Source organism: Phyllostomus hastatus, unplaced genomic scaffold (genome assembly GCF_019186645.2).
Source record: "Phyllostomus hastatus isolate PE091 unplaced genomic scaffold, TTU_PhHast_1.1 phas_scaffold_21, whole genome shotgun sequence".
In the NCBI taxonomy this organism is placed as follows: domain Eukaryota; kingdom Metazoa; phylum Chordata; class Mammalia; order Chiroptera; family Phyllostomidae; genus Phyllostomus; species Phyllostomus hastatus.
In genome coordinates this window covers 11,815,014-11,827,896 of record NW_025334017.1, presented here as the reverse complement: position 1 = coordinate 11,827,896, position 12,883 = coordinate 11,815,014, and the positions used below count along the sequence as shown (strand labels likewise).

Sequence of the window (12,883 nt, the reverse complement as noted above, 5' to 3'; positions counted from 1 at the left end):
TATTTAAAGGCTACACAATTTTGGAAGAACAATGGGCTTCTACCTCAAAGCTTATTTCCTTTAAATCACCCGAAGGCAAATAACCCCACCACCTCTTGTCAGCTTAGCTTAAGGATGCACCTGAAATACCTTCACCTATTAAAAAAAATACAGTCCTTTGGGAAATACAGGTAACTTAGCAGGTTCCCAGTCACAGTTTGGCTCCAGGCATGTTTTGGACTCAAGGAGGCCAGCGACCTACTCACAGCATACTGCCCTTTTCCTCCACCTCCCACTGCTTCTTGCATTTGTGGAGGGGCACGGAGCTTGTCAGACCACACATTCTCCAGGGCCCACCAGCCCAGGAATGCTCTGGCCTCCAACCCCTGACTGGGCTTGTGAGGGAAAGGAAAGAGAGCAAGCTTCCACACGCTCTTTTTAAAGTCCCACATGAGGTGGAATTGACCAAATTCCCAGCCAATTTGGGCCAATGTCCACCATGCACATCAGCCTGCACTGTGTCTCGGCCTCCCACTGCCATGATCCATAAATGGGTAGGAGGGATTTTTAGCCTCACAGGGGCACCATGTCTCTGCTCCACTGGGGCATCACCTTGTTACACATGTGTTGTGGTCTTTTCAGCCTTGCTAACACTCTATGCAAGCTGCTTCCAGTTGTGTCACACTGCTGTTCGGTTGCTTTGCTAACTTCTTTACACAGCTTCCTCCTAAGGATCCTCCCATCTCGAGAAGGGCAAACTTTTTTTTTTTGCCTTGGGATTTCTCCCCACCCTCCAGTGATCTACCCAGACCCTCCCCTTACATGATGACTAGCACTCAAGTTATAGTATTAATTGCTGTGTTATTAACATTTATAAGCAGTGCTTTCTTTTGAACCGATTTAAATTTTATTCCAATATGGAGCCTCCACAAATTTTTTATTATTTTTATCCCTAATTCATTGTTAGTTAATTTATTTTAATCCCTAATTAGTTGTTAGTTAATGTATTTTTCATCTTTCTTTAATGGTGAAACACAAGAAATTTAATTGCTTAAATTCCTGGGGCCTTTTATTGGCTTTATTGGGGCTGTGCTTTAGGGAAGTGATAACTTAAAAAATGCTCAGGGCTTGGAAAGACAAGGCAGGGTTAGGTAAAATTAGCCTTGGGAATTTAACAGCCTACCAAATGCCTTTGGTTTATAGGAGACCATGTTCTCTGGCCAAGTCTCCCTTTCAGCAGCCCATGGATATTTTAAATGTTGGCAAGTCATGAGATGTAGAGCAAAAACAAATGATACAGTGAAAAACAAGCATTTAACTGTATAGCTGAATTGACCACTGTGGTCATCAAACCACAAGGATTCAGTACTGTGACCTGAGAAGCAGCATATTCTTAGATTACACTTAAATGTAATAAAAATTCAAAACAAAGGACTTGTGAGTTGAGAATCAGGTGAGTAGACAAAATTTAAGTGGCCACTTTATCAATTTCTTGGTAAAAAGAACTAGAATTAGGAACCTAAAAATGCTTTGGAGCAATCTTGAAGAGAATATATATTTGAAGACAGAGGAAAAAAATAAATGCATGGCTTCATTTATTCTTTCTACAAAATATTTAGTGCCTATTGTATTCCAGGCATGGTTCTAAGAACTAGGGATATAATGATGAAGGCAGGGTGGGGAAATCCAGTTTCTACTCTGGTGTAGATAATTGGGAAAACAGACATTAATATGATAATACTAGTGAGTTTGTTTAATCGTGGCCTCCAAAAAGGTATATGCCCATTCCCTAACCCTTGGAACCTATGAATGAGACGTAATTTGGAAAAAGTCTTTTCAGAGGTACTTAAGGATTTTTAACCTAAGATCATCCTGGATTACCCAGATGCACCCTAAACCCAGTGACAAGTATCCTTGGAAGAGACAGAAGAAAAGACACAACAAACAGGAGAAGATCATTTAAAGACGAATGCAGAGACTGGAATAAAGTGGCCACAAGCCAAGGAGTACCTGAAGCAACTAGAAGCTGGAAGAACCAGGAGGGATCCTCCTTTAGAGCCTTCAGAGGGAGTATGGCCCTGCTGACTCCTGAATTTTGGGCTTCTGGCCTCCAGAATTTCAAGCAAACAAACAAACAAACAAAAGCTCTGAATTCAAACCATCTCATTTGTTGCAATTTGTTATGGGAGCCTGAGGAAAGTAATAAAACAATTAATGATACAAGTAAGGTATCTAAGGTTCTATGAAAGGAGATAACAAAGGTGTTTGACGTAAACCTGGTGGTCAGAGAAGCCTCCCCACAGTTGATAGACACAGATTCTGAAAGAAGATTCAAGAAGTTTATATGGACCCAGGCCAAAAAAGACAATTTTAAGGGTAAACACGAAAGGACACTTTTCAGTATATTAAAATTTTGTGTGTGCTAATATATGAATTAATATGATTGTGTAAATGTAATCAAACACTAGTTGACAACAAACTTAATATCAAATTTCCTTGCTCAGAAAACTTGCTAAGACTTTTCTAAACCAATAAAAAATAAGAGGAAATATAGAACAAGACCATTCTATCCTGTGCTTCTGTGTTACTTTGGGAAGCTGGGAGGCAGGCCATCTGTTACCAAGTTGAAAGAACACCTCACGTGTATTTCCATATCCACATACGGGACTCACCCTGAAGCTGCTGGAGGACACTGATCACATTCCAGTGACCCCTAAACAAGGTGTATAATCAGCCTTGGGCCTAAAAGACAGGTGGGTGCTTCATGGAGACTGCACCAGGCCAATAAGTGGGCATAGGACAAGAACAGGAGGAGCCATGAAATTAGAGCCACACTGTACTATGGTTGTTTTTATATTGCAAAAAAATTATTTTTGAATTTTGAATTATTTATTTAATGAACGTCTCCTAGTCACCAGGTACTGATTTAGGCACTGTATATGTATTAGTTTACTTAAGTCTAACAAATCTATGAAAAATAAAGTGTTCATAACCCCACTTTATAAATGAGGAAACCAATGTGCAGAGAGCTAAAGTAAATTGTCCAAAGTCACAGAGCTAATAAGTAACAGAGCTGGGATTCAGAGTCAGCCTGTCTGGTTCTAGAATTCCTGTTCTTAATCACTGCATTTTCTATAATCTCCATAATCCTATAATAATAATAATAACATACCAACAACCACTAAGACTAGCAAATACTAATTAACCAAGAATTATCATCTTCATTTAACAGATGAAGAAAGTGAGGCCCAGAATGGTTAAGGAACTTGCCCCACATCACATGGATGCTAACTGGGGGACCCTGAATTTAATCCCAGGGATTCAGACTTCAGAGTTCAGGGAGTTAACCGCTACATTAGAGTGGCTTCAAATGTAGCTATCTGCCTTTGGGCTAGAACACAGTCCAGCTCTCTTCATATTTGTGGTTTATTTATTGCTTTACCATCCTCCTTAACGCCAGTTATAGGTTTTAATGTCACTGAACAAGAGGACAGTCTCACTGTATTCTTCATCTTAGCCAAAACATGTAAAATATAACTTTATCTTTACTGCTTCCAGCTTTTCTTTGTTTATGCTTTCTAAAAATAATAAAAATAAGAAGAACAAATAATATGTGGCTTTCACTGTGTGGCAGACTGTCTGCTATGTGTTTTACTTCTATTATTCCAGTTAATCCTATAGAAAAGGCTGTAGGTAGCTTTTTCAATTATATTCACAGGACAGATGAGGAAACTGAGGCTCAGAAATGTTAAAACTACACCCAAAATCACACAGCCAATACTGCCAGAGCTAGCATACCAGCTCAGGGTCATTGGGTTCCAAAATCCATACTCTTGACCTTTACGCTGAACTGCCTCCACCTCTTAAATAGGTCTGACGATATTTGACAGGTAATCATAGGAAAGGAACTCATGGGAACAACCACCTGATGCCAAGGCTAGAAGGTGGTACAAAGGAGCATCCTTTCCTTGGATTTAAATGGCTGTTTGCTGCATAGCCAGCGATGGTTGGCAAACAGCCTTAGACTATCCTGACAAGGTTGGCAACACTTTGTTGTCATCATAATCCAGGGTCACCCAGTTTTGCAGTTCAGCAACTGTTTATCACTCCATCCAATTGTGATATGGCCATATGGAAATGACTGAGGGTAACCTGCCCATAGTGGACTGATTGGAACTTTAAAATATCTGCATATTAATTTATAGGACAAATAACCCCTGACAGAAAAGAGCAGGGTATGAAACCCATCACCTAGACCCCTCAAACACCAAGTCAGGACATTGAATGTGGCTTATTCTTCTGAGATATTATCTGAAGATCCTGAGACACTTACCCAGTCAGCTAATTATGGATACCTGAGTTAGGCATACCCAGTGTCACTGTTTTATAGCTGATCATCCATAGGGAAAAGACTTGACCTTTATGACCCTGAGTCTTCTCATTCAGAAATCTAAAATTAGCTCCTATCTTCAGGAGTTATTGAAAAGATTAGAAGCATCTGTTAAGGCAGGTGAAACATTACAAATCTCACATGACTATTTTTCTACCCCATACCAAGATATAGGCACATGCCTGCCACCCAGACCGAAATATCCACATCACTTATCCAAACAGCCTTTGCCAAATATTACTGGGGAAAAGGTAATGATTCATTTTCATTTACTTTCCTAATATGAGAATTCACTTTCCTAATATTACAAAATACGATGCCTGATTTTGAAGATTCCTTTTAGTTGGTTTCCTTTAGATCAGCTGCTTTCTGACGACAGGTTAGTTTGCCAGGTGGCATCCCTGGGTCATGCTGGAGGGCGCACTGCTTCTGGGAACTTTCCTATGGGGAAGTCACTCTCTTCTGTGGGATGAGGATTCTTATTTTAGCATGCACTCCAGAAAATAACACTTACACACTCATCTTCAGAGTCATTATTCATATCCTTTTACGTTCCTGTAGCTCTTTATCCTATGAGTATAGCACTATTTTCTCATCTCCAGTGGCATTAAGGTATGGTAGCAAACCTTAATATCAAAAAGATATCTGTAGAATAAACTGATAGTTGTCAGCTGGGAGGGAGGTTGTGGGGTGAAAAGGGGAAGGGATTAAGACGTTCAAATAGTCAGTTAGAAAAGCAGTCACAGAGATATAAAGTACAGCATAAGGAATATAGTCAATAATTTTATAATAACTATGTGTGGTGTCACATGGGTACTAGACTTATTGGAATGACCACTTCCTAAGTTATGTAAATGCCTAGTCACTGTGTTGTATACCTAAAACTAATATATTGAATGTCAACTGTAATCAAAGTTTTTTAATTAGTGATATAAGAATAGAAAACAACACAATCAGAAAAAAGAAAGTCTGGTAATTCCCAAAGATGATTAAAGGATTAGAAAATCTGACATATAAAGAAAAATGAAAGATACCAACATCCTTTATGTCTTAAAGGCGAGAAACCAGCTGATGAATGGAACAAGAAAAAAATGAAATTGGGGTGCAATGTAAGAGATTAAGACAAATGTCTGCTATCTCATTAGATGTGGATATAAGTTAAATTAATATGTTGCCAACTCTCCTATTTTGGAGACTAAAAAGATGTGGCTTAGTTGTATCTATTGGGAACAGTTTGTTTGAATCCTAGATGTATCCTTGCCCAAGGGCTGACAGATGGATCAAATGATCTCTCAGCATCCCTACCAGCCCCACAGTTCTGTTTTCTATTATTGTTGGGCTAGGATGTTTGCTGAGTCAGATTTGCCTTTGCCAGTTACCAGAAGAGTCAGCAGCTTGAAAGAAAATAGGTAGGCTCTTTGTCCCCAAAATAAAGGATTCTCTACCCTGTTCCAGATTAAATTATATCACTAAAGGTGTATTTTTCCTTGAGTCACAAAGTATTTTTAGTCTTACAGAGTTCCTAACTGAATGCAGACACTGACACCTAAGTGAAGATAAACTCAACCTTATCTGATAAAAGCTTAGCAACAAGCCAAGGCTGGAAATGTAGGAAAAAGGAGTCCCAAAGCAGAGAGAAGACAGACATGACTGTAGAAATTGCACTAAATTGAGTGTAGTTCCAGGCTTATGCAGAAGATAAAGCTTCCCTTCCTCCCAGCTGAGTGCAGTCATTCATTCATTCATTCTTTCTTTTGTTGTTATTGTTGTTGTTAATTAAATTTATTTATGTAATATTGCTTAATAACATTATGTGAGTTCACATTATACATTTTATAGCACATCATCTGGGTATAGTATTATGTGTTCACCACCCAAAGTCTAGTCTCCTTTTGTCACCATATATTTTACCCCCTTTGCCTTCTTCATCCTCACCCCTCCGCCACCCACCTTGCCCTCTGGTAACCACCATCCTGTTGTCTGTGTCTAGGAGTTTGCTTTGTTTGTTCATTTGTTGCTTTTTGTTTTATATCCCATGCATGAATGAAATCATACATTTCTTGTCCTTTTCCATCTGATTTATTTTGCTTAGCATGGTGCTCTCAAGATATATTCATGTCATCACAAAACACAATATTTCATCTTTTTTATGGCTGAGTGGTGTTCCATTGTATATACGTACTACGTCTTCTTTAATCATCTGTCAAAGGACACTTAGGTTGTTTCCATGTCTTGACTGTTGGAAATAATGATGCAGTGAACAGAGGAGTACATATATCTTTATGAATAAATGTTTTCAAATTTTTCAAGTTGATACTCAGAAGAGGGATTGCTGGGTCACATGGTAGCTCTTAACAAAAGTTAAGAATTTAACTTTTTGAGGAACCTCCATAGTGGCTGCACCAATTTACATTCCCACTAGCATTGTCCAGGGTTCCCTTTTCTGCCCATCTTCTCCAACACTTCTTTCTTGTCTTAATTGATAATAGTTATTCTGACAGGTGTAAGGTTGTATTTTATTGCATTTTTGCAGTTTTGATTTGCATTTACCTTTGTTGTTGTGGAGTTGTGTTAGTTCTTTATATATTTTGGATATTAGCCCTTTAGTGGAGATATTGTTTGCAAACATACAGTCACTCTTTCAATAACTGTGGAGCTCCTACCAGGTGCAGAGCACTAGACAAAACATAGGGGACACTACAGTGAGCCAAATAGACATGGCTCCTGCTTTTCTGCTATACAGTGAATGCATGGTAAACACACAGTGAATTGTTAAGTGGGGACATGCACATGCAACAGATAACAACTGAGTTGCTAATATGCACAAAGCACAATTCTAGGCACTTGGAATAGGGTGGTAACCATGTGGACAAATTCTTTGCCCTCATGGAGCTTACATTCTGGTAAGAGGAAGTTACACAATGAAAGCACAAGGTATTCTAAGAACCATAACAAGGAGAACTACCTTACAAGTCCTCCCTGAGAAAGGGATGTTTCTATGGATATGTGAACACCTGGTAGGAACTGGTGAAAGGCATGTGTTGGGGAAGGAGGAGGTACCTGGAGAGTGTTCCATTTAAAGTTACCAGATGTTGTTAAACTGCCACAATTTGCTTGTATAGTAGGATAAAGGGTAACTTCTATATTTGTTTTCCTCATTATTATTCAAATATTTGTGCAGTTAGTAATTGTAAATTATCAAAATAATACTTAGAACTATGTTATCTCATTTTTACCTTGTAGCTTTCATAAATTGGTCTTTAAACTATTACAAATTATGATCAAATTTTATATGGATATGATGTAATTTGGAGAACAAATTCAAAAGCAAATAATTTTACCCTAATGAAGCAAGCATTGAGTCTAATTCCATAATGTGCTTATGTTACTGAATGCAAACGAGATAACATGTTTGACATTGTGGCATGGATCTTTCCCCACCTACACTGAATGTGAATTACAGGTTGGTTCCTGCACTACAGGTGGACCTGTGGCAGCCCAGCAGTATCTCCTATGTCTCAAAGGGGACAGTTACTGATGTCCATATTCCCCAAAATGGTTCCCGAGCTCTGTTAGACTTCTTACAGGAAGCCAACATCCCATACAAGTAAGCATTTTTTCATTGCTTAATTTATTTGTACTAAGTTGAACTGAACGGTAACTACATTTAGGTTACCTATTGAGTGCTAGTGACAATGTTTCAGGTACTGTTTATTGAATTGGGAAATCCAACATGCATATAGCAATTATATTTACCTTTGAGCTTATTAATGTAACAGGGAAAGGGACATATTATCTCACCATCATCACCAAGTGGTAAGCATAAACACAGAAGGTTTTTCCTAGGGGAGGAAAGGACAGCAGCCTAGTGGTGTTGAGAAGGTGGGTGGGAAGGCAGGGACAGAGGAAGTTTTCTGCAGGAGTTGTTTACTTAGGCCGAGGATGAGAGTCAGAACCCTGCGCACAAAAGGAACAATGCCAGCAAAGGGAAGAACAGCATAGTGTATATGCAGGAAACTGATGTAGTTCAGTGTTATTAGTGTACAAAGTGCCAATCAAAGAATAGAAAGAAAAAATGCTGGAGAAGTGGGGTAGCTTGTGGGAAGACTGATGTACAGGGTTAGGAACTCAGACTTTTTCCTGAGAGTGGCACTGCATAAGTCGAGGATGTAAGCAAGGGAGCCACACACATATAACTGGAAAGAAACTACAATCATGGCCCAGGTAAGAGATAGTGATGCTTTGAGTTGTGACCAGAGTAGTGGAATCAGGAGAGCATTTAATAAAATAGTTCAGAGGCAAAATCACCTGGACTCCACACTTAGTTTGGCGTAGGTACAAGAGGAAGAAGTCAAGGATAATGCCAAGTCTACTTTGGGTGACTGAGGAGGTAAATTCAAGCAGATTTGGATATTTGGATATTTTGAGGGTTTTTAAAGGACTAGTTAGAGTGGTAGGAATAGAGTTAGTGGAAGATAGTCACAGGAGTCAAAGAAGAAATGAAAGACTTTCGAGAGAGGGAGCACCAGTGGTGCCAAGTGCTGCAGTGATACCAGCAAGAAAAGGACTAACCAGATTCCTTGGATTTGGCAGTAGAAACTGTGTTAGTAACTCTAATGGTGGGATTAAATTGTCAGGAGCAGGAGATAGAGAAGGGAACAGGAGGTGAGAACATGGAGCGCAGAGAAAACAACTGCTCTTAGAAGGTAGAATAAGGAGAGAAGCAGAGAATGAGGAGTGACTACAGGGAGATGCACCATCAATGACTGCTTGAGATATGGGATTTGTTTGGGGAGGGGCAATTTGGGCTTGTCTGTAGGCTGAGAGGAAAGACCAGAAGAGAAGAAGAAGGTGATGAGATAGGAAAAAATGCAAAAGTGGAGGAGTGAGTTTGAATATTAGGAAGAAACCTTACCCTCTAAGATGGAAGAGGTAAATGTGAGACCAGTTAAAAGAGATCATAACTGATTGCTAAGTTTTCTGGATGAAGAAGCAAGATGATCTAATGAAAGTGAAAAAACAAGGGTTGAAGAGTGTTCCAAGAGAAAAACTAGGGTAGCAACCAATAAAAGTAGTTGTTGCAGAGAAGAGAGATAGTAGCCCTGAGACATAGTTGAGATTTCATTGGACAGAAACACAGAAAGGTCAAGGTTGCAAGGAAGTTGAAGTTCCTAGGGAGACACTAGCTCAAGTATCCATCCATCGAGTCTAATCTGGGTAGGAAAGGAGGAAAGTCTGGGAGGAATAATGGGACAAAATGGAAGAATAGAGGAGGGGAGGAAGGTGTTTATATTGAAAACTGGTATAGTGTGACTGAGGACAACTGGAAGGAAGTAGGTTTTGACAGAATGTTAGCTACTGGATGTTAAGAGTTCTGGTGTAGAACATGTATGGCTGGTGGCAAGATTCAGGGGGTAGCCATGGGAGAGATGGCCAAAGTGTAATGGAGATTACTGAGGCCAATACGGTCAAGAATGGGTAAGCCAAATCACCAGAGAATCATCATAACAGTCTTCAGTCTCCTTGGCGAATGATAGGATTAGCGGTGGGGAGAGAGAGAATATTACAGGATGGGGAATATCGGACATATCCAGAAGTTGGAAAAAAACAACGAGGAATAGTATGATTGATGATAAAGGGGGGATGAGCTTTTCCTGGAAGTTAGATGATTAGGGGGGAAGCCGAAATGGGGGTCCAGGAGCATGCTGACCTCCCTCACTTCTGGCCCCTTGGTAGGTGGGTAGAAGAAGAGAAAGCCACAAAAGAAATCTGCATCCTTATGAGAGTCCAATTTCTATTATGGCAAGAATAGAAGAAGAGAGTTCTCTGAAGAGACTGGAGAGTGTAGGGAGCTTATCTACAATGAAAGGGGGATTCCAGCAGGTGCAAGGTAAAAGAAAGTAGTGGAGGGATGAGTAATCAATGGAGGATCTGACGTGCAGTGTAGTGAATTAATGAGACTGGATCGAGTGACTTACCTTTTGTTTGGAATCCCAGGAGACTGAGAGGCATGATTGTCAATGACTACCCTCAACTACCCAACGTTTTAGTAAGTTCTGATGCTGCCAAAGCAAGCACAAAGATCTATAATGATGTCTGGCAAGGCCTGGGATGGGCTCATGGCTCTGGAGTTACTGGTGAAGTCTCTAGTCTCTGTAGATGGCTGGGCAGGGGGTATAATGTGACAGTGACATCCCTCCCTGGTCCATACAAATACTTCCCTGCCAGGAATATCACTGCAGCCTTATTAAAGTACTGATTTTCTTTTTCAGTAAGACATTTTATCTGTGCTTCTAGAATAGGGTAGAGACACAGCTGTGCATAAAACTATTTTTCATACTGCACACTTTTTAGTCATTGCTGTAGCTTTGATTTCCTGAATGCCTGGCAGGAAAGAGCTTGGTAATTATATCTATAGGTGCTCAGTAACAACTCACATGCTTCATTAATTATTATTTGGTATAAAAGAATATACCAGTTATTTTAACAAATCTCTATTTCCTGCTATTAAATATAGGTCATGTGGAACTAACATAGAATAAAATATCACACTGTATGTCACAGAGAATTGAATCTAAAACATTGTTTTAATCCAGTTGTCTCTTCATAGAGAACAATTATTTAGAATTGTTCATTTTGTTAGAGCCAAGATAATAATACATAAGAGTCCGTTAAGTTCCACGGAGCCAGTAGGTAGAGATCATTTTAATTGACTTTTATTATTATAGCCTAGGGTGTTTTCAAAAGACTATTATTTACTCTGTACAATTATATATAATGTATAGCTAGAGTCATCTTTAAAGCAAAGATAATGTGACCCCATGCATCTAGCACCCTAAATGATCAAGCCCTCTTAATGACATGACAGATGAAATGACTCATTCTGCCATAAAAATTTTCAGTCACTTTATAAATTAAAAACCTGTAGAAATTTGTCATGGAATCTGAAATTCTGAAGCCCCCCTTCCATCCTGGAAGCTTGGAAGGGGTGGTTTTGTACTAAGTGATGACATCACCTGGAAAGTTCCACATAGAAGCACACACAATCAGGGTAAGAATAATAATAAGATGCAAAGAACTAAAACACAACAGTTTAAAAAAAAACATTTGGGGGCTCCATTTAATGGTCTTCTCATCAACTGACAAGTTTCCAATCAACAACTTGATGAGGAAAATGGACTATACCTGCCATGTCACAATTATTATTATTTTTATTGATTGATTTGAGAGGAAGGGAGAGAGTGAGAGACAGAAACATCAATTAGTTGTTCCACCTATTTATGCATTCATTGGTTGATTCTTATATGTGCCCTGACCCGAGATCAAACCCCCAACCTTAATGTACCAAGATGACACTCAAACCAACTAAGCTACTTGGTCAGGGCCACATCACAGTTATTTTAATTTTCAGGTTGGTCTCTTAGGGCCTGTATTAAGATACAGTCTAAATTATTGAACTGTATTAGTTGGCTAGGGCTGCCATAACAAAGTACCACAGACTGGCTGACTGAAAAACAGAAGTATTTCATCACCTCATGGTTCTGGAGGCTAGAGGTCTGAAATCCAGGTGGTGGCAGGGTTGGTCCCCTGTGAGAGCTGTGAGAGAAGGATCTGTCCCAGGCCTCTTTGGTTTGTGCATAGAGGCCTTCTTCCTTTGTCTCTTCACATCGTCTTCCTGCTATGTGTATGTGTCTTTGTGTCCTAATTCTCACCCCCTTTTTACAACGTTCATTCTACCAAGAGCTGCCAAACAAACAGAATATCAGCAGCAGAACCTCAAAACTTTCTAGTGATGTTTGAGAGGAATTGCTCTTACCTTGAGAGGAAACAAGTTATCTGTACTTGCTTGTGTTTGGAAAGTCAGTTCACTGGAAATACCTTAAAAACAATACACTACAACTCCATTTTGGAAACATTCTGAACATTTTTATACCCTTGGAAACTTTTTATTTTTTGTATTTATGTGTTTTATCTTTTTAAAATGAAAATCCAGAGGGAAATTTTTTTTAATGCTCACCTGAGGATATGTTTATTGATTTTTTCTTTTCTGTTCTTTTTTTCCTAGAGAGAGACAGAGACAGAGACAGAGACAAATACAGAGAGACAGACATCAGTTGGTTGCCTCCTGTATTCTCCCCAGTTGGGGATCAAACCTGCAACCCTTTGGTGTATGGAACAATACTCCAACCAAAACTGAACCACCTGGGATTCTTATGTAGATTGCTGGCTTTGACAAATCTATTTACATTTTTTCCCTAGTTTCCTGAGATAGAGAAAAGTAGCCATTTCTGGAGGGATAGTACTAGAGAAATGGAGAGATAGTACTAGAAACCTATCTAAACAATGCCTGCAGTAACTGGAAAGTGTTGACAATTTATAACCAACTACTTCAGCTCTAAATGAACTTGTATCTTTCTTATCACTCCACGTTCTCTCACAACAAAGGAAGTTTGGACATTGATATAAAGGTTCATATGGTTCTTAAGACCTACACTGGCCATATTTGAAGGTGTT

General features: G+C 39.3%; 1 protein-coding gene across 1 annotated transcript in view; it reads left to right on the top strand.

Moving 5' to 3' along the window:
• CPA6 (carboxypeptidase A6) overlaps nucleotides 1-12,883 on the top strand; it is a 250,032-nt gene that overhangs the window by 168,154 nt on the left and 68,995 nt on the right. The window contains exon 3 of the mRNA XM_045861448.1: nucleotides 7,852-7,976. Within this exon, the coding sequence (XP_045717404.1) occupies nucleotides 7,852-7,976 (125 nt within the window). The remainder of the gene's footprint in view (nucleotides 1-7,851; nucleotides 7,977-12,883) is intronic.